The sequence below is a fragment of the Lycorma delicatula genome, chromosome 10 (genome assembly GCF_047948215.1).
Source record: "Lycorma delicatula isolate Av1 chromosome 10, ASM4794821v1, whole genome shotgun sequence".
NCBI classification, from domain to species: Eukaryota; Metazoa; Arthropoda; class Insecta; order Hemiptera; family Fulgoridae; genus Lycorma; species Lycorma delicatula.
Window position 1 is genome coordinate 24482532 of NC_134464.1, and position 22192 is coordinate 24504723.

Below are 22192 nucleotides of genomic sequence, written 5' to 3' on the forward strand. Positions count from 1 at the left end.
ATTGCATTTCTGTCATTAATAAAAAAATTATTATCCAAGTAATTTTTATTTATTTATTTTCCTTTTACAACTGTTATATAATTTCTAGTATTTTTTAAATTCTTTAACAGTAAATTTTGCTTTTACAATTTTCACATCACCAAAAAAGAATTTGGTTTTTGTTTACATTAAATAAGAACTTTACTGACAAATGTAGTGATGTATGTTTCTAAATAAAATTCAATTTTTTTAACTTTTCCTAATTTTATTTAATTTACCTTTACTCCATTTTGTTCAGATTTTAATTCTCTATAAGTTTTAAAAAAAAATATTATATGTTTATTATCCATTTAACAAAGTTATTGTATGTCAAATGTAAGAGACAGGGTTTTTTACCCCTAATTTATTGGTTTTCACCCGAGATTTCTAAATAACTACTACACATACAGTTCTGAGACCTATTTTATTCGATTTTTGAGATAAAAAACCATGAGAAATCTCTGATTCTGCTCCTTAATTAACGTCTGAAAAATTTCATACTCCTTAATTAATGCCCTTAAAAATTCAATTCACCAAGGTTGCTGAAATCCAAGCGAAATCTTTCACTACCAAAGCATTTTAGCCTATGTTTATATGAACTTTTTCCATTATTTTCACGAGTAGAATAGTTTATCAAAGTCCCGGGAGAACTTTGTGATACAACCTATACATGTGTGTGTAACAATATTCTTAACAGCACTAAAGCAATCAATGATATCAATTTTCATACCCTGACCAAATCTTAAGTTTCATTACTAAATTATTAATATAAGGATGAAAATGCTTTTGAACATTCATCATCTAGGGAGTACAGGACCTTGACATGGTGGTGATACTTGTGAGTTCCAATGACTCTGAGAACTATGTCGGCGGTAGCTTGCTACTAGGAGAGCCTCCTAAGCTGGACAGGTCAAAGGATACGGACCAAATTAAAGTAGTCCAAACAGTAGCTATGTCAGGCCCAGCAAATCTGTAGTGTGGAGAGAAAATTGCTTGCAAAAATCAAACTAGGCCTTGGAGGACTGGAAATAAGGATAAAATGGAAAAGTTACAAATCTAAGAATTGGAAAATTGAATATACATAGCTTAAATTGGAAAGTAAAAGAGTTAATAGTGGTGATGGAAGAGGATCACTGACATTTTTGAACTTGGTGAGACAAAATAAAAGAGAGGGAACTGAGATCAGTCAATGAATTCTACTGGAAGAGAAATGACAAGGTAGCAAGAAACAGTGTTGCTTTCATAGTAAATGAAAGGAGAAAGTAAGTAACAGAAAGGGTGACACTGTGTCTGAAAGGATGATAGTATTAAAATTAAAAATGAAGCAGAAATGTTGTACCTACTACAAATATACACGCCACAAGTAGGATGTTCTAAGGAAGAAAAAGATGATTTTGAAGAGTTATCAGAATTGAACGTTGACATTTACAGTATCATGATGGGAGATTTCAATGCACAGGTGGGAAGTAATAGGAATAAATATGAGGAAGTGCTGGGTCCTTTGGATGAGGAGACAGAAATAGAGAGAATGAACACAGAAATAGATGATATGTGGACACAGAATGGACTCAGACTGGGTAACAGCTGATTTAAGAAGAGGAAAAGTAATGTGATTACCAGGTATAGTTGAGATGGCCAAGCAGAGTGTTGTTGACTACATAATCACAAATCAAGAGTGGGGAAATAAATTAAAAGATGTCATACCAAATGTAGTGTCGCTTTATATGGAAGTGAAACTTGGATAATCGGAGTATCTGAGAAGAAAAGATTAGAAGCTTTTGAAATGTGGTGCTATAGGAGAATGTTAAAAATCAGATGGGTGGATAAAGTGACAAATGAACAGGTATTGCGGCAAATAGATGAAGAAAGAAGCATTTGGAAAAATATAGTTAAAAGAAGAGACAGACTTATAGGCCACATACTAAGGCATCCTGGAATAGTCGCTTTAATATTGGAAGGACAGGTAGAAGGAAAAAATTGTGTAGGCAGGCCACATTTGGAATATGTAAATCAAATTGTTAGGGATGTAGGATGTAGAGGGTAAACTGAAATGAAACGACTAGCACTAGATAGGGAATCTTGGAGAGCTGCATCAAACCAGTCAAATGACTGAAGACAAAAAAAAAAAAAAAAATACCAAATATGTCAATGGAGGGCGATCATAGATTATTGGGGAGTGATTTTATAATAATATAGTAAAAACAAGAACAGCTGAGTCAGTAAAGAGAATAAAGGTTTGGTATTTGAAGAAGGAAGAAATTAAAGAGGAATTTAAAGGATTGGTAGGGGCAAGATAACCAAGGGATGTGGACAAAGAGGTTGTGATAGAGTGGGCACTGTCAAGACTATTTTTGTGGAAGCAGTAGAAAAACCATGTGGGAGAACTTCAGGAAGGATGAACCAGAAGGTAAAACAAAGGGATTGGTGGAACAAATATACAATAAAGGTGGTTAGGGGAAAGAACAAAGCAAGGAAAGAATGGTGGAAAAGCAAGAAAAGGAATGATGGAGAAGGTAAAAAAAGAAAAGCATATATGAAAACAAAAAAAAGGAGTAAAGAAGAATAATATATGAAGAGAAAGAATGGGATAATTTCACTAAAAAGTTAAGAGGAAGATGTGAGGAAAATAAAAAACTCTTATACAAGGTAATGAGAAACAGGAGAAAACTTGCTGAAGGACTCAGCAAAATGGAGACAAAAGAAGGAATCCAGTCGAGACAATGGAGGAGATAAGGAAGTACGGGAAATTATTTCAAAAAACTTTTGAATGACTGCACAGATGGAGAGAGGTTGAGAGGAACAAATGGATGTATGAAGCTATGAAGAACCAAAAGGATAACCGCCATCTTTGCTGGTAACAGAAAATACAATGAAATCAATCAACGACAATAAAGCAGGCGGACCAGATGAAGTCACAATAGACATGGTGAAAGCTGCAGCATCAGTGGTAGAACAATGATTGTACAAAATGATAAGGAAGGTACAGACAAAGAATAGTGGGGAAAAGAAGTAGTACAATATTCAAGAAAGGGAGCAGGTGACTGTGTTAGAATTACAGAGGAATTATGTTGATGAGCGCCAGTGTACAAAATTGTTTCAAAGAATAATCCTGAAAAGAATTAAAACACAGGTCGAAGAAGAATCAAAACAATATGGTTTTTGGCCAGGAAGTAACACAACAGACCTGATTTTTTCAGTAAAGCAGATGATTGAAAAGTGGGATTAGGGAAGAAAATCTGAATGGTATTTTTCGACATTAGAAAGGCTTTATGATATGGTAAACAAGAAATATAACTGACCCTGGTAGGGAAAGACACCCTCCACCCCCCCCCCCCGTTCCTAACCCTTATGGGCTTTATCGGAGGTCATCTTTGAAACCTCTGCTTTCGACATGATCAGTCTGCCTCAGCCAGGATGTTGCTGATGCAAATGCCGTAACATTTCCATCAGTGTACTACTATTTAATGAACTAAAAACAAAACACATCTTACAGAGTCTTAGTAAGACTGAAAGGACTTAACAAAAGAACTGAACTACCTACCTATAAAAGGTAAAAGTGAGTTAAACACACAACACAAAAAACATAAAAATATCACATGGAACAATAACAACATAGTAATACTGAAACAAAACAAAGGACAAAAACACAATTTATAAAACAAAACATCAACAAAAACATAATACAAGGGAAATCCAAGCAGGGCTCTAGTTCCCCTCAGCAATTCTTTCTTTTGTGTGTGTGTATTGTTTTGAAATTTTGCTAAATTTCATTCTACATTTCAAAATGTTAAAAAGTTATTAAAGGGTTCCTTTTTCTTTTCCTATTTAGCCTCCGGTAACTACCGTTCAGATAATACTTCAGAGGATGAATGAGGATGATATGTATGAGTGTAAATGAAGTGTAGTCTTGTACAGTCTCAGTTCGACCATTTCTGAGATGTGTGGTTAATTAAAACCCAACCACCAAAGAACACCGGTATCCACAATCTAGTATTCAAGTCCGTGTAAAAATAACTGGCTTTACTAGGTCTTGAACGCTGGAACTCTCGACTTCCAAATCAGCTGATTTGGGAAGACGCGTTCACCACTAGACCAACCCGGTGGCTCTTATTAAAGGGTTCCTATACTTTATTAACACACTGATCATAAATCACTATCATATCTTTCCAGGTATTACTATGAGTGACTTAAAGGATAAAACAGACGTAAAAGAGTAACTTTATGCTATACTGTAACAAAAATTCAGCATTATTCAATACTTTTTCTCATTTGGTTTGTATGTTCTGTTACTATGAATGATATGGCTGAGCTGAATAAAAAAAAAATACATTATATAATTAAAAATTATATTAATAGTCATATTCTTATCACTTAGTACATTAAGGTAAATTTTTAATTCACAGTACAGTAGGTATTTTTTTATTATTAGCCTAACTTAAAGAGAAACAATGTTTAAATGTGTAAAAATGTGAGCTCAAGAAACTTGTATTCCTAAAGGATCAAACTGAAAGAGCTTCAAAGCGAGTAAAACGTCTTAAAAAATTGTAATCAGTTATGATATAAATTAAAGATGAATAAATCTGAACCACTTTAGTAGAAAGAGTTAAAATTTTATACAGTTTTTACTAATTATACAAATTTATATATTAAATTTGAAAATATTATTTAGAACCAACATTACTGACTGCTTTATTACAAATAAAAAAATAAAAATATTTTTCTCAGGAAAATTAATGTACTAGGTCATAATTATTTTTATAAATTGAAATAAATGTACTAATAAGAAATGTTCATGTTGAGCACAGTGCAGTGTTACGATAATCTACTTCACTTTGAGGCACATGTTCATAACTACCTCACAGGTAATGTTATGAACATTAACCATGGAGATTTAGTTCAGACAGCTAAGTTTAATTACTTTAAATTTCAAATTTAAATGCATAATTCATAATTTTATACCATAGCTTTCTTTTAATTTTATGTAAAATTTTTTGTTTTTTTGACATTGTGTAATACATTGAACAATTTTAAAAAACTTACTTGTGTTAATTTCCTTGATAAATCATTAGTCAAGCATTCTTCCTCTTGCTCGTAATGGTGTGCCAGTGTCTCCTTCTCTTTTTTTAAAGCTTGTATTTTCTTCAACAAAGTATTACTTATAAATTCCTCTTCCTGTTCCGCTTTAGCTTGCTACAATTATAAACACACACAGAGTTAATCAAGGATGGTGAAATAGTCAGATAATAAAAGCATCCACAGTCCCTCAATACAAAATGGGACGTTAAAAAAAGACTGATGTAATTAAACAGTGATAAGTAGAGTTGTACATTGTTAATGCGTTTCACATGAATACTGAGAAGTACAACCATAATACTCATGTCACAGGCCATATTTTGCTTTGGTACATGCAGGAATGGAAGATGGCTTTGTACCTAATATCAAACTAAAATTTCTCCACCCTAGATGCACATTATGAAATGGTTAGTAAAACTTATAAAAAATTATTTGAGAAAAAACTTTTACTTTTCAAGGAAACAAATCAAAATATGCTATAAGGTAACAGCATTATTCATTTGTACAAAGTAAACTGAAATGCAGATCTGTTATTTGGAACCGATATCAAAAGAGGCATAGAGATTTAATTAAAAGTTGTGCAAAACATTCTTGTATTTCAAACAGTTTGATAATTTCTGTCCTACAGAATTTCATTTATAAATCACGATAAAAAATAAAACAAAAATTGTTAAACAAGATGTAGCCACTACTCAAATATTACTTTATAAAGTATTATCACCCGGTGAAGATTCCTGAACTGTTAAAATTTACATGACTTTACCATTAAACAAACCTAAATTTCAGAATGTTGGTGTGTGTGTATGTGTATATAAATATATATATACTCACTTACTGAATTTTGGGTAAGGATTTTTATTGTGAGCAGTAAGTATTAAATTAAGATCATGTTGTTGCAGTAAAAATATTATTAAAGTAATAATATTCTGAGTTGCAGACTAAATAAATAGTATGTTTGAAATAGCTATCAGATTCCCAAGAACAACATTTAGAAATACATTTAATTGAAATCTGGTATTTCATGTATCAAAATAAGCAATTTCCTTGTTTCTAGAGTTTCCAAGAAAGGGGAATATATGCTTTTTTTCACAGAGGGGACTGTTAATATAACAAATATTATAAATTACTAAAACACACTTTATTTCTGTTACCTTTCGGTTTTAAATAAAGATGAAGCCAAATACTATTCAATTTGATTCCAATATAAAGTTATCCATTATTTTGATTTGGTAATTTTTTTTTTTTATTTCTATAACTGAAATCAGTTATGGTTGTCTTTATTTTAAATATTTACTATCAACAATGGAATCCTTTCAACTAAGCTGAAGTAACTAAGCTTGTATCAAGTTATATAATAACAGTTCTGCTGTCTGGTTTAATAGAGTAGATAATGAGATAAGAACACAGATATAACTGTTTCCTTCTTTTTTTATGAAATTTTGAAAATTACATTTTTTAAGTTTGAGGCTTGATATCTCCAGTGGGACTTTGAATAAAAATTTTCCAGATAATATAAATCTATGTACAAGGCAAACTACAGTAAAAATTTCAACTTTGAACAACGTTATGAATTTTTACCCTTTGCAGTCCACCGTTTTAACTGTTTCATCTCAGGATTGTATGGTGGATCCACGTTTCATCTACAATTATGAATTGATTCAAAAAATCTGACTTGTTTTGCTTTAACTGCTACAGCAGGGCCTTGGAAATGTTTATTTGAATGTGCTTTTGGTCCCAAGTGAGCAAACACAGCACCCAACGCGTAAATAGCTCCAATTCTTCAGTTAATATATGACAAACACGTTCTTTCGATATGCTCGTAGTCTCTATCTCACTAACCTTAATTTGTCAGTCATCCAGTACCATTTGATGAACTACTGTATTTATTCGAGTACCCCCCCACCCATGAATAAGCCCCGCACCTATTTTTTCCGGACTGAAAATCTAAAAAAAAAAATTGAGTATATACCGGTATTTTAAAGTGCAACAGATATGATAAAAAACATGAAAATATTCAGAAAGTAAAGCATTTAACTCATTCATTTAAATTACAATTATATATATATTACATTAATAATTAATTACCGTAAGTACTAGTTTAGTTCAGAATCAGTAGGCCAGTAAAACGAAAAGAAAGTATCATGTTGAAAAGGATCATTTCAATACACTTTTTAATATGGGATTTTATTTTTAATTAATCACTGTCAATGTCTGTAGAAGAGTTACTGGTATTCAACACATCGCTCTGCCAAAGGTGATCGATCGTCTTCACTACCATCAAGTTCATTAGATATTCGACATGTTTTAAAAATTTTCTTTACTCATTCCGTGGAAATACCTTTCTAACCATCTTTTATCCAAATACAAATCTGGTTAAAATCTGGGAGTTCTCACGTCTGCAGGACGTGAACTTCCTGCAGACGTGAGAAAGAAATTTTCATCAGCCATCCATTTACTGTACAGTTGTTTTAATGCAGATTTGAACGGTTTATTAATGCAGACATCTAGTGGTTGCAATAGAGATATCAACCTGCCTGGAACTATTACTTGTTCTGTCATACCTTTTTTAAAATGTCTTTCACTTAATCAGTCGTATGCCCCCAATAACTATCCATACTGGTATTTTTTTTATTAAGTAAATCTCCTGATCACTTTTGCTACACACAGCTGATCCAATCTAAAATTAAGGTTTCATCCATCCAACCTGATTCCTGTGCTCTGATAATAACTCCATTTACCTGTACGGTAGGAAGAGTTTTTCTTTTAAAAACAATGTATGGAGGTAATTTTGATCTATCAGAAGTAATGCAAAGCATAACACTACACCTTTGTTTTTCATTACTACTAGTGTGAATCGTTACACCTTTTTCACCTTTTTAGTTTACGGTTTTGTCAAATGGCATTTCAAAATATACGGGGGTTTGATCAGCGTTTCCTATTTGAGAAAGCAAATAGCCTTTATCTTTTCTAAGATTTATTATGTATTTGTGAAAATGTAATATTTTTTGTTCATAAGCGGAAGTCGTTGAGAAATGGTCGTCTTTCGCCTTATTGACAAATCATTTCGTGCAAAAAATCGTGTTATCCATCCACGGCTTGCTTTAAAATCAACTTTATTCAATGATTTAGCGATTTCACGAGCATATGATTGACACATTTCTGTCATGACAGCATAACCGCATTTCCTTTTTTCCATAACAAAGTCATACAATTTTTTTTTTCTGTCTGTGTATTTTGGTTTTACGCAATGAAAAGTCCTTTTATTACCAGTGCCTTGCTTCAGAAGTTGTTTCTTCTTAAGCCAGTCTCGAATGCAGCTTTCATCTATGTCATATTTTCTTCCTGCCACCCGATCTCCAATCTTTTCAGCCTCTTCTATAACACGCAGTTTTTCATTTACTGTAAAAGATCGTAGATGCTGTCCTTTACTCATTTTCATGCCGTAATAAAAATAAATCACCATATTAAACTTTACAAGATAAACTACATAGATAAAATGCACATAACTGTCCACATATACAAACAGTACAATGACTATGGCGAATAGACAAGACGACGATGGGTCTGATACTGTAACTATAGTGTCATTAGAACCGGATGCAGCATATACAGAATAAATCAGTTTTATAAAAATATCATAACTTTGTTCCTATCGATAATATGAACAGGATGTTAATAATTAAGGATGTATTCTGTATAAGCGGCATCCAGTAATGATAAACGAAAGCCTAATGTAACTATATTTATGTGATTGAATTTAGGCACTTCTAAGAAAACGTTTACATAAATTATCCTGGCTAAAAGTTATGTTTCAAGTAAGCCCCGCATCCTTATTTTTTCTCTCCAATTCCAAGAAAAAAAGTACAGGGGGTACACGAATAAATACGGTATTTTGATGATATCAGTGGTGGTTGCAGTTTTTGGCCATCCCGAACACCCATCAACCAAGTTGGTACAACTATGCTTAAATTCGGCTGCCCATCTTTTCATGGTGGAAAATTATGGGGCAGAGTCCCTGTAAACAATGTCCAACTCGGTTTTAATTTGCACAGATGTATTGTCTTTCAAATGCAAGTATTTAATCACGACACAATATTCAATTTTTTCCATTCTCACAAAAACACTAATAATGTCTTACTCAAAAGATTATCAAACAACTGAGCGTCCAAAATGGCTGAGATTTTGGTGAGTACCTTTCAACACACAGGCGAATATATTCCCTAACTTTTGTTGACGAGTGCTGCTAACTATATGTTGAGGCTCAAAACGTTTCAGACAACCCTCATAATATGGATTTACTCTTTAATTAACCACTGTGAAATCTAAGAAATATATATTTTACCAAATTAAATCATAGAACACTTTGTTCTTAAATGTCAAATTTCTTATTTAATGTTGAGTAGCCCTTTAGAAGTAGCCAACAATATATTTAATTTAACAAACAAAAATGAAGTAAATTTTAAAACAAAATACAATTGAAAAGATAATTAACCAAATAAAAACTAAAAGTTAAATACTACCAAAAAATAAATCTTTGGTTTTATGACTAAGAGAATTTTACACGGAGTAAGAGTGATTAAAGGCAAAATTGAATTTTGCACTGAAAATTTTTAATTTGTCAGTGATTATGTTGATAAGAAAGCATGCTCAATGACCTAATTTTTTGAAATGTAACCACAATCTCAAGTTTATCAATAAAACCAATAACAAAGGCCCAATCATAAAAAAAAAACCCCAGTAGTGAGGAATAAAAATTGTGACTATAGTAATAATTGCTTTACTATAGAAAAATGAAGTTTCAAATAATGGATAACTTTAATTGTCTAGCTACCACGACTGAAAACAATTCAGAAAGAGACACAAAGCAACCGGGTACTAGGACAAGAAAATGCTACTTGGTATCCCAAATCACTATCTAGAAAATTGCTTTCAACAAAATTAATACATACTGTACCTTACAACCTGTATGTACAACTGAAAATTGGCCACTGGCAACACTGGCAAAAGAAAGAGGAACTAATGAACTTTGAAAATAAACTTTTAAGGGAAAAAAATGGAATGATAAGGGTCAACCATTTGAGATGTCCCAAAAAAACAAAGCTGGTTGCTTGACCAATTAAAAAAAACTGAAACGTACACATTTGTTTCAGGACCTTATAACAATCTTTTTAAATTTTTTATTTAAGCAGTTCACCTGTGGGGGCCATTTTTGTTACGTGCACACACCTATTTTGTGATTGTAAGGGTTTACAAAAAAAATCATAACTAAAAAACTATTGGTCCTGGAAGGATGAAACAAAAATAAATTTATTCATGTTTTCTCAAGGTAGATTGATCCAGTAGTTTATTTACCAATCTCTCTTCTTCTGATGAAAAAATTACCAATAAAGTTGAACACGAAAAACTGTAAAATTTCACTTTTGGTAACTTCTTTCAAGAGGCAGGGATGGCATTCACAGTTTGAATTATTTTTTTATATGTAAATATATGTTAGTAGTTTTACCATAAATAATATTAATGGTGAAATACTTCAACCTAAATTTTTGAAAACTAATTTTTTTTTTAAATTCAAATAACTGATGGGACTGGTGGTAAAAATCTCAAATTTGAGCAACTTACAGTGTTTTTGTGGATGTTTATGGGAAATAGGAGTTTCTTCTGTGTTGTACTACTAAAAAAAGTTATAACCTCTCAAAAATCATGAAAAACCTGTTAACCCTTCAGGCAGGGAGCACGTGAATGTCACGCAGCGCTCGCTTCAAAACTTCATAACACTGCCATCTCGTAATGTTTATTTGAACAACTGTTTCTGTGCTATCACGAGGCTTCGTTCTTGTTTTTATAACTGCATAGGATTGCATATCCGTAATGTTTATTTGAACAACTGTTTCTGAGTTATCACGAGGCTTCGTTCTTGTTTTTATAACTGTGTAGGATTGCATATCGGTGATGAAAAACGATTTTGTTCTACGAAGTTGAATGCTCTTCTTTCAGTCAGTTGCGTCAGCTGTGAGTAAATCAAAATGGCCAGGTCAAGCACGTTGCATAATCTTACATTGGAACAAATTACTGAATGTTTAGATGAGACGTGTGACAGTAACATTAGAATATTTGATAGTGGTAGTGAATTTGATAGTGACAAAAGTTTTTGTGCCAGAAAATCGTAATAAAAACAAAGAAGATTCTGAACAGAGTAGTGGCAATAGTGATGACAATATTGATATACAAGTGAAGCGTACAAGAAAAGATATACATTGGAGATGGGAAAAAGTGGATGATTCTTCTGCTGAAAATTTGGTTTAAAATGGGTGTAATAGTTTTGAAGCTATAATCTTTACATTTAGTACTGTAATACAGCTGCTCGCTGGAATTTAAATTACCGGCAGTAGGGTAGGGCTTCACAAATTTAAATACCGGCTTGAAGTGTTAAAAGCAATACCATTTTGACACACTAAACAAGTGCTCCAACAGGAGTTTCTTGTCTTCTTTGCACTACATTTTTTATATTTAGCCCCTATGTTGTTGAAGTTGACGTTTTCAATATTTTTAAATTATTTATGAGGTCGTAATTTAATAACTTAATCAATACCAGTAACCTAATACAATTTTGATTCAAAAATGCTTGAAAAACTTACCCAAACTGAGATTTCAATGAGTAGCCTATATCTTTGTTCAAGAATTCATTTTTATTTTTATATTGGTTTATTTTTGTAAAAACTATAAACTGTTTTAAAATTTGTTTTTAAACTGTAAAATTTTAATTATTTTTCAATGAAAAAGCCTGTTTTTGTAGCAATGAAAGTTTATTATTTAGTGTAGTTAACCAACAGCTGTGATATCACTTCTGATACTTCTCTTGAAGTTGTGTGAGAACGACTTGTCACTGTAGTTCGCTAAAGTGATGTCAACTTTCTCTTGACTTTGCAGATCAGTACACACACTTTATCTTGTTGAGACTTTTGATGGGGTCCAGCTGAGTTGGAAAAAATGAACCTGCACACTGCCATTTTCAAGGCCTATCATACACCCACTGATCATCTCACATATCTGATCATATCAGTGATCATCATACACACAAGCAATAGTCTTTTTTCCTTAAGTGAAAGTGGTACAATACTTGACACAGGATGGTCTTCATAGTTCTTGGAGTCTGAAATAAAGTAACATCTTACAATGTCTTCTTACACAGGAACGTACTTGTGGTAGCTTCTACTACCAACAACTCTTTATCAGCAATCAAAACAGTGTTTCATAGTTTCTGAAATCTTAGCTATATCATCTGATTTAATCAACAAATATTTTATGTTTTTCAGCTCATGATTACAAAATGAATACATTTCATCAACGTTTAGTATCTGATTGTTTAACAGCCTTTGCCACTTCTCATTTTGTTGTTCCTGCTGAGAAAAAATACTTTTGAAACGGTTAACACAAAGAGACTTTCCAGGAACTACATTTAAATTTGGAAAAATATGTTCTTTAAAAGCTTGCTCTAATGTTATTTGTTTTAAGTTTTTCTTAACTGCTTTTTTTATGAGTTCTCAAAGGATCACAACAGAACTGTCCATACAGGGGATGAATTTTGACAAAAACATTTTTTCATGATATTTACAAACACTAGTGACATCTGAATTAACATTTTAAAAAATAACTTGGTTTTCATCACTAAATTCACACATTTTAATTTGTTCTTTTGCCACTGTACCATACACTGTTCTATGACACTCTTCCTTCACATATTCCAATGGAATATTGTTCTTCAATTGTTTTATATGAAATTACTTAAAAATTTAATAGATTTATACATTTTCAAATATATTATCAAGTAAAACTTATTTATTTAATAATAAACACTTCAAAACACAGGATGAAATTTAACTCTCAGTAAAGATGGGAACAGGTGACTGACTAATGTCAGACTGACCAGTCTATAACTGCAAAGCTAAATGGTGCAACAAGCATAAATGAGCATGTTGCAATATGGATTGCAAGCGCAAGTTATAAAATGAACATTGCAGCTGAATGGTTCAAACAAGTCTACTTCAACTGTAGCAATAAATATAAAAATATTAGTGCCAAGAAGACAAGAAACCCCTTGGAGCACTTATTTAGCGAGTCAAAATGCTATCTCTTTTAACAGGTTTTTCATGATTTTTGAGAGGTTATAACTTTTTTATTAGTAAAATACACAAAAAAACTTTTATTTGCCATAAACATCTACAAAAATACTAAGTTGTGCAAATTTGAGATTTTTATCACCAGCCCCATTGAGTTATTAAGTCAAAATTTGAATCATTTTTTTTTAAATTAGTTTTCAAATAATCATAAAAATTTAGGGGTAAGTATATCACCATTAATATTATTTATGATAAAACTATTAACATATACCTACATATAAAAAAAATAATTCTAACTGTGTATGCCATCCCTGCCTCTTGAAAAAAATTACCAAAAGTAAAATTTCACAGTTTTTCATGTTCAAATTTATTGATAATTTTCTCACATAAAGAGATAGTAAAATAAACCAGTGAACCAATCTTTTACCTTGAGAAAATATGAATAAATTGCTTTTTATTTCATCCTTCCAGGACCAATAGTTTTTTAGTTATGATTTTTTCCGTACACCCTCACAATCACAAAAATAAGTGTGCAACAGAAATATATATATATGTAGGTGTGCCGTAACAGAAATGGCCGCCACAGGTAAACTGCTTAAATAAAAAATAAAATAGTTTTACGGTCCTGAGATATGTAAGAAACAAGTGCTAAGTTAAGTTTCAATTTATTTTGAATGGTCAAGCAACCAGCTTATGTTTGTTTTTGGGACACTTCAAATTGACTGACCCTTTGGTGACAGGAGAACAGGGTGGAACAAGAGTAAAAGTTGTCCTTAAACGGGGCAACCTAATCAGCTATTGAAAAATATACAATTATCTATTTTTTCAAGGTATTCTATTGTATTATCATAACAGAAGCCCCCAAGAATGTTACCTGCACTGTATTGATTCGTAACAAATTAGTTTTTGATATCACTGTAAAATATGGGTTAAATAGAACAGTAAAAAATATGCAGCCTTCCTGCATAAAGGGGCACAGAGTTCTACTCCTCAAGTGCTCAACAGACTATTCATCAAATTTTGAAATTGTTCTATTAAGAATTTTGGAATTCTGAGCATTTCATGACTGATGAAAAGCAATAAACTATGATTTAAATATTGGTCTATGATACGTTTATGAATAGTGACTAAAGGCACACAAACTAATCTTCATTTATTTTATTTAATTACTGCACAACTTGGTCTTTTAGTCTCAGATGTCATACAGTATAATTATAAACCAGTAAAAAGCCTTACTATCTAAAGAACGATTGAAACCAACCGAACACATGCAAAGTTCACTCTCGCAGAATGTTGCAATGTTACGAAATTGTAGTTTAACTAAGGTCAAAATGAATATTCGGCTTGAATATGGCCAGAAAACCTGTACATTCTGAATAAACGCCACAATATGCAACCAGTTACGTTTTGAACTTCACAAGTAAACAATTCAATCCAATTCGATTTCATAAAAGTGTTTTTATAGAATGAGAAAGACCAAAACGAACAATAGTGTACGCTACGAACTGAAGAGCAAACATTAGAAATAATACTAATTTAATAAAGACAATTATAATAGCAATCGGCTCACATTATAAACACTTACAATGATCACAGATGCTTGCCGAAGACCTTTATTCTCCTCTTGCAATGCCTTCACCCTTAATTTATACGTATCCAGTTCGACTTTGAGAACTCTATTTTGCTGTTGTAGGGATTCGATTCGTTTCTGCAATTGCTCTCGGGTTATAGGAGAAGGCGGCATCATAATTGGGCCTCCATCGATGGAGCTAGAATCACTTTCACTGGCACTATCAGCCATAATTTACAAAGACAATTTTTTTACTTCACGTGGAGACCAAATAAATTACCTGCTGCAAATTAGTCCTACACGAGTGACTGGCCGACTTTTATTTGAAGATTTTACAGATTTAATTTATATCGATTCCTCTCCAAATGAAAGTTACAAATCATAGGTTATATAAAGTGTTAACTTAAACCAGAAAGATGTGAAAAAAATTAAAAAAAAAGCTACAATTCTCAAAACACGAAATCAACCACTATGGTGCTAACAGCACAGCAATGGAGATGACGCAGGTTAAGCAACTTTCTAGTTAACTACAATTAGGGAATTCTTGAAATAAATGATTTGTAAAATAAATAAATATTTATAATTAAAAATTAGTTGAAAGATAACGTAAAAGTTCAATATTTAATGTTTTGCTGCCCATACGTCATTATTTCTTATTCTATGAACATCAATTCAATAATTTCAATAAACAAGCTTATCTGCTTTAGTAGCAGATAGCTGAAGAGGTTTTAAAAATGCTAATAGCATGTTTTTTTAAAACTATAATCCTTTACTATTTATAATGAAATAAGTTGATGCATTAAAAAAAAATTAATTTCGTATTGAAGTAATTATTAAGTTAGTTCCATCTTTTAATGAGAAATTAATTTCCTTTCATTGAAAAAAAGCTATCTTTAATTTGAATATTGCACTGGAGAAAGAATTTGATGAAGAAGAAAATTTACAATAACAAAATCAGCTGATGTTGACAGTTGTTGCCCGTAACGAAGAAGCAAGTTCGAGTGGGCGTCAAATTATTGATGTGTAGCGTTGCAATACGATTCTGGGGAAATATCATTGAGGATTTTTATGTTTGTATCGTTTTAAATTAATTTCTTGTTAATTATTTTTGTGAATGTTAAAACTCTGTGATGTGAACTATTTTATTTTATATTTATTGTTTTTGAACGAGTATAAACTTAGAAGAACGTCTTAAGTTATTTGTTTTGTCATGTCTTCGGGAAAAACGGGAAGATCTGTGTTTATGGAATTGGATAATGTTGGTTCCAGCCTATGCTTTGTGATGTTTAATGAGGTAAGACATTTGTTGCCTTACTAAGATAATAAACGACCTTATCTTTCGCAACATAATTTGCAATAAAAAGAAAACCAGCTGTAATTTTAACACAGTGAATTTATGAACCAAAATTTTTATATTGAATAATCATTCATAATTTTATAAAAAAACAAATGAAAAACTTCCAGCATTAAGTATAGATAAAATAAGACAATTGGATTTAACTTTAAGAAGAGTTGAATTTTTTTAAAAACCACGAAAAAACACATTAGTAAATGGTACAAATAATAAATAAAATTATAATTTGTGATATCACATTGTATGATATTAATATTGATAAATGAACCATGTAGAGCAGTGGTTCCCAAACTTTTCCATGTTAACTTTTTTTAACATTAAATTAATAATTATGTCTTGGTTCAATTAATTGTGAAGCTTTTACAATATTTTGCGGCTCCTCTGTGAAGAAGCCGCGGTGTAGTTTGTGAATCACCGATATAGAGCAATGAAACCAAACACACTGAGAGGTCTCTTCATTCAGATGTTAGTCTAGTTTATTATTTCACCCGGTTTTATTGATATTTATAAAAACTGTGGGTACCATGTTTGGATTATTTACAAAAATTTATTACGCCAAAAAATCAGACTGTAGTAGTAAATAAATGTTATAAAAGAATGAGAAAGAACAGAATAAATCACTTGAAATGAATGATTTATGCTTTTTTGACCTATTGTCTCTTTTTCCTGTTATTATTTTTTGAAGTTTTACAGCAAAGCCATGTTGGATCTTCTGAAGTACGCAATTCTGATTTGGATGTAGATATGTTTTTCATCAATTATCTGTTCTGTTGTTAGACCATAAACTTAAATTATAACAATCTAAAATTATACATAATTTTTTGTATTTAGTGAAATTACCACTAATTAGAATTAGGATGTAAATTCCTAATTAAAAGGAAAATTTCATTCATCAATTATCTGTTCTGTTGTTAGACCATAAACTTACATTATAACAATCTAAAATTATACATAATTTTTTGTATTTAGTGAAATTACCAGTAATTAGAATTAGGATATAAATTCCTAATTAAAAGAAAAATTTCATTTGATTTAAATATTATTCGTTGCAGCTTTTGTGAAGGAGTAAGAAATTTATGTAACATTTGAACCTTGCTACTTGTAATCTTAACAAGACATTATTATAGAATGCTATGAGACAGATTCAAGACACTCTTCTCTTTACCATACAATTTACTTTAATATAAGGACATTCTGTTATTAATAAATATTTTAGTGATTTGCTTTCTAGCAGCAGAATGTGTAATTATTTATAAAAATAAAATTTTTCAGAGATCTCTGCTTAAAAACTGACACAAAATTTTGAATCAGTGACCAAGATGATAAATTATTTTTTTTTAACAATGTTTTCATAATCATATATTTATATTTTCTCATTTCTGATGAAATATAGAGTTGAGTACTAAACATAAAAAAAATAAAAAATAAATATATTGAAATTTAATTTTTATGTACAACATTCTATTAGTGTAACTTTAGATATGTCACTATTTAATTACTTAGGTAATTTTAACATTGAAGATTGTTTATTGTTATGTGTCCAATTCTTTTCAAATTGAAATATCTATTATAAATGGCTATTGCAAATCTGGCCACAGAAGGCATGACATCTCATGAGACTGAATAATAGTAGTACAGTTATGTTATTATGTCTTTCAATTTTCACAATTGTTATAAATAATGATAAAAAAATTGCAATTTCTTAATTTATCTCAATTTGAAAAGAATCTGAGGTGAGTAAATAAAAACTTATAATTTTGTTAATATCATTCTTATAAAAACTTGTAGTGTTTTCTGTAAAATCTTCTCAAAAATATTAATATTGGTCAGTATATTGTACTTCTTCTTTAGGCTATTTTCACTGATTGCAACTGTGTGTGATTTCAATTCATCAATAAACTTGACTTTAAGCATTGAATATTAAAGTTTGAAATTTTTAATAAATTCTTATTTACTTCTTTATAATGGACAAGTGAACATAATGGCAGTGGTAACTGTCATGTCCGAGAGTTATCATTCAATGTATATTGCACCTTATTAATATGTATGTATTTTAATACTCATATTATACCACTGGTTAACATCCATAACACTGTTCTTGTTTTTCTGTTGTTTAATTTCTTGTTTAGGTTTCTAAATCTTTATAATTTTCCTTCTCCAGTTTTTCATTTACCTGTCATCTTTATTACATTAACTTTTTCTTTAATCATATAATCTAATTTAAAAAAAATCGAGCCTTCATGCCTTGAAATTATTTTCTCGGACATAAGATACTTCTATTCCTCTAGTACAGTCACTTAAGTTTACCTCATCCCTTTTATTAAGCTCAGTTGCATCTTATCCTAATAACATATTTCTAATCAGTTTCGATCTTTGTCACAAAACAGGTGATATAATCCATTTTGTTTAAGGCTTTAGCCCTTGAATGGTAATTGTTGGGATTTTTATTTGCTTCTTTAAACTAAATGAATTAAGTTCAATTATCATATTATTTACCCTCCACACGAATAATCCCTGTTTCAAATCCGTGTTTTTTTTTTTTTATTCCAGTGAGTTAAATGCTGTGTTATCAGGTTTGCATCTTCCTTCATATGTCTAACATTGGAATCTCCAATGATATATACACTAGTAGTTTTACACCCTGTTACAAAATATCAAATATATGTAACTTTAGAAACTTGTCTGTTATAATGTCGTTAGTTTTTGTTATACCACTTTTCTTTCTTGGAAATATCTGTTCCAATATCAGTAGTAATACTGGAGAACATGACACCCAATGCTATAATCCATGCCTTTGCTAATGAGAGAATTGTTTTTAGTATTGTCAGTAATTAAGAATTGTTTGGCAATTCACTCCTAAAAATTATATGACAAAAAATATTTGCTATCACTGATAAACATAATTTTTGTTTCCTAATATGTGATACATGATTTTAATCTGTTTTGTTATGAGTTATTTCTGTATCTATTCTGTTTGCTGAAACTGATATGGACTCAGAATCTTTCTATCACCCACCATTTTTGAACAATTTTAAAATTTTAATTAAAGGATTTTTTAATTTTTCAACGTATAGTTAGCATTTTAAGCACGTATATTGTATTTTGTTAGCTAATTTTTTATTGTTTAACTTTGTTAACGTAATTTGTAAGCTATAAATAAACAATATTAGACAAAGAATTAATTCATATCATAGTCACATATTATGACATCATATCTAATACTGAAGAGTGAGCCTTCACGGACAAAATTAATCATATCTGTGCAGGTCAAAACATGTAGCTGAAAACAGCTGTGTTGTTTGTATTAAGCACTGGATTTAGGAATGAATTAATTTTGTTCAGTCTTATTGCTGTCTTAAGTTTATTAACAATGCAGTGTCATAATGCCTCGAAATTGTGTAAATGATGTGAATGCCTTTTGTTATGTAAGTGGTGAGTTTACTGTACAACCAAATAGAAAAAACATTATTACCTTTAATTAAAAAAGCATTTAAGAGGATGGCTGAAAGGCACATGGAAGACTTCTTCCATATACCTTGGAAGACTTTGTCATTTGGTGTACCTATATGGTTTAGTGTGAACCAAAGGATCATGTAACTGATAGTTACATTTGTTTAACAAGTGTGTCTGGAATTTCTAAAAAATTGAAATGTACTGTAAAATATTCTTCATTGCAATCCGCAATCAGACCTTTACCTCACAGTGAAATTATTCTAGTACCTGAGCCACCCGTGAATGTATGTTTCAAAAGCAGCAATGAAGAATCTGGCCGTACTGAAGAAGACAACAATGATTTAATTTTGAATTATCTTCCAATAAGCCACATCTTAAATCACAAGGTGATTTAAATGACTTAGTTAGGGATTTAAATTTATCAAAAAGTCAAGCTGAACTAACTACAAGCTGAAATCAAGCTGAATCAAGACTTTAAGGTTGAAATTTACTTTAAAAAAATACAAAACTTTTGGGCTTTTGAAGCCTTTATTAATGAAAATAATTTGGTTTATTGCACAAATATTGATGAGCTTATGTTGCACTTAGGACAAGTTCATAAACCTGAGGATTGACACTTTTTCATAGATTTGTCCAAGTATAGTTTAAAAGTGGTTCTACTACACAACGGTAACAAATATCCTTTGATACCAATCGCTTATGGTATTAATTTGAAAGAGACTTACAATTTGGTGAAAGGCATTTTTGAAAAAATAAATTATAAAAAACATAGCTGGAACATATGTGGTGATTTGAAAGTTATAGCAATTTTGTTAGGCATGCAGTTAAGTTATACTAAGTACATGTGTTTTCTTTGTGAATGGGACAGCCAAGCTAGGGATAAACATTATGTTACCAAAGAGTGGAAGAAACGAGACAGCTTAACTCCAAATGGGAAAAATATTATTCATGAGCCCTTAGTTGACCCCAAAAAAATATGACCCCCTCTCCATGTCAAGCTAGGACTAATGAAAAATTTTGTAAAAGCAATGCAGAAGGATAGTCCCGGATTTTAGTACATCAGGCAGAAATTTCCAAGTGTAAGTGAAGGAAATATTAAAGAAGGAATATTTGTTGGTTCTCAAATAAGGGAGTTGGCCAAAGATGATGTATTTAACTCAGTGTTAATTAATGTTGTAAGTGCAGCTTGGATGGTTCATTTAAAAATGTTTGCAAAAGTTTTTTGGTAAACAAAAATCCAACAATTACCATGATATTGTTAATCAACTTCTTACTTCAAACAGAGGTACAGGATGTAATATATCTTTGAAAATACTTTTCCTCCACTCACTGCTGGATTTTTTCTTGGAGACGTAAAGTGACAAACATGGTGAACGTTTCCAACAAGACATTTCAGTGACGGAAAGCCACTATAAAGAAAAATGGAATACTAACATGCTAGCCGATTACTGTTCGAAATTAATTCAGGATGTACCTGAGGCTATTTATAAAAGAAAAGCATCAGCAAATTCATTCTAACACAGGTATGGCCATGAAAAATTATAAATTTTACAGATTTTAACTATATTTCCCTTAATATTTTTTGAAGCGAAATTTATTTTAAACTAAGGGTGATAGAAAAGTTTTATTTACAGATCTGTATTGTATGCAAAAAAGCAATTCAAGAAATGGATCATACTTAGAGAAATATTAAAAATGTTCTTCTTGTCTATCAGTGTACTAGGCATTATTTGTTTAAAGGTTTTATGTAACTTATTGGAAGTTCTTAAAACATTCAGATTCAGTTCACTACTTGTTTTTCTTTTGATTCATTTCAACCCATGAATCATTAATAGCAGATGTTGGCAGTAATTAAAACATTGTTACTTATTTCTCTTTCAAAAAAAAGAATTTATAAAATTGAAAAACTGAAGAGATTTAATTATAATAAAACAAATTAGAAAGTAGTAATTACAGAACTATGTTTTTATTTAATAAAATGTATATGTGTGTTAATGAAAAATTACATATGTTTGTATAAAATGAACAATCTTTCTTATTTGGTTTAGTAATTCTTTCTATTTTTCAATTTAATTCAGAGTAAGTATACTAATATTTATTTGTTACTGTCATAAAGTTGATAATTAATTCTCATAATTAACTCATTTTATAGTTAGTGAAAAATACAAGTTTCATATTAATAATTCATGACTAGATATACTATATTTTGTATGTAATTTACGGTGTGTTATACATACAAAATTCATCAATATTTCAAAGGTTAGTGAGGATAGTGATAACAGACAAGGAATGGATGTTAACAATAATTTGCCTATGAAGGTTTAAAGAGATGTTATTGATTATTCCTAACTAAAGATTTAGAGGGGGTGAGATTAATTTAAAAGTTAAAATACTTAAAGGATTATTGCTCATTAAAACAAATCAGTAATAAATATTACCTGTAAATTCTTCAGATAATTAAATTATACTGTTAATTTAGGTTTATTGTTTTAAAAAGTGTTTATTTCTTAAAAGCTTTTTTTTATCTTGTCCTGAGAAGGATTGACAGAAAATCATCTTCATTAATATTAAGAGAACCTTTTCAGTGAAAAATGAATTATACACATT

General features: G+C 30.7%; 2 protein-coding genes across 11 annotated transcripts in view; one reads left to right on the plus strand and one right to left on the minus strand.

Annotated features, from left to right (window-relative positions):
• Positions 1–15278, minus strand: part of LOC142331044 (coiled-coil domain-containing protein 6-like) — a 32438-nt gene extending 17160 nt beyond the window's left edge. Inside the window, exons 1-2 of the mRNA XM_075376667.1 lie at positions 14794–15278; positions 5059–5208 (exon numbers count right to left, since the gene is read on the minus strand). Of these exons, the coding sequence (XP_075232782.1) occupies positions 5059–5208; positions 14794–15009 (366 nt within the window). The 5' untranslated portion in view covers positions 15010–15278. The remainder of the gene's footprint in view (positions 1–5058; positions 5209–14793) is intronic.
• Positions 15279–15748: 470 nt separating this feature from the next.
• LOC142331819 (quinone oxidoreductase-like protein 1) overlaps positions 15749–22192 on the plus strand; it is a 45677-nt gene continuing 39233 nt past the window's right edge. For all 10 annotated transcript variants that reach the window (XR_012758099.1, XR_012758100.1, XR_012758098.1 and 7 more), the window contains exon 1: positions 15749–16072. Coding sequence is in view for 2 of the 10 variants with exons in the window: in XM_075377956.1 (XP_075234071.1) it covers positions 15989–16072 (84 nt within the window). In the remaining 8 variants the exon portion in view is untranslated. The remainder of the gene's footprint in view (positions 16073–22192) is intronic.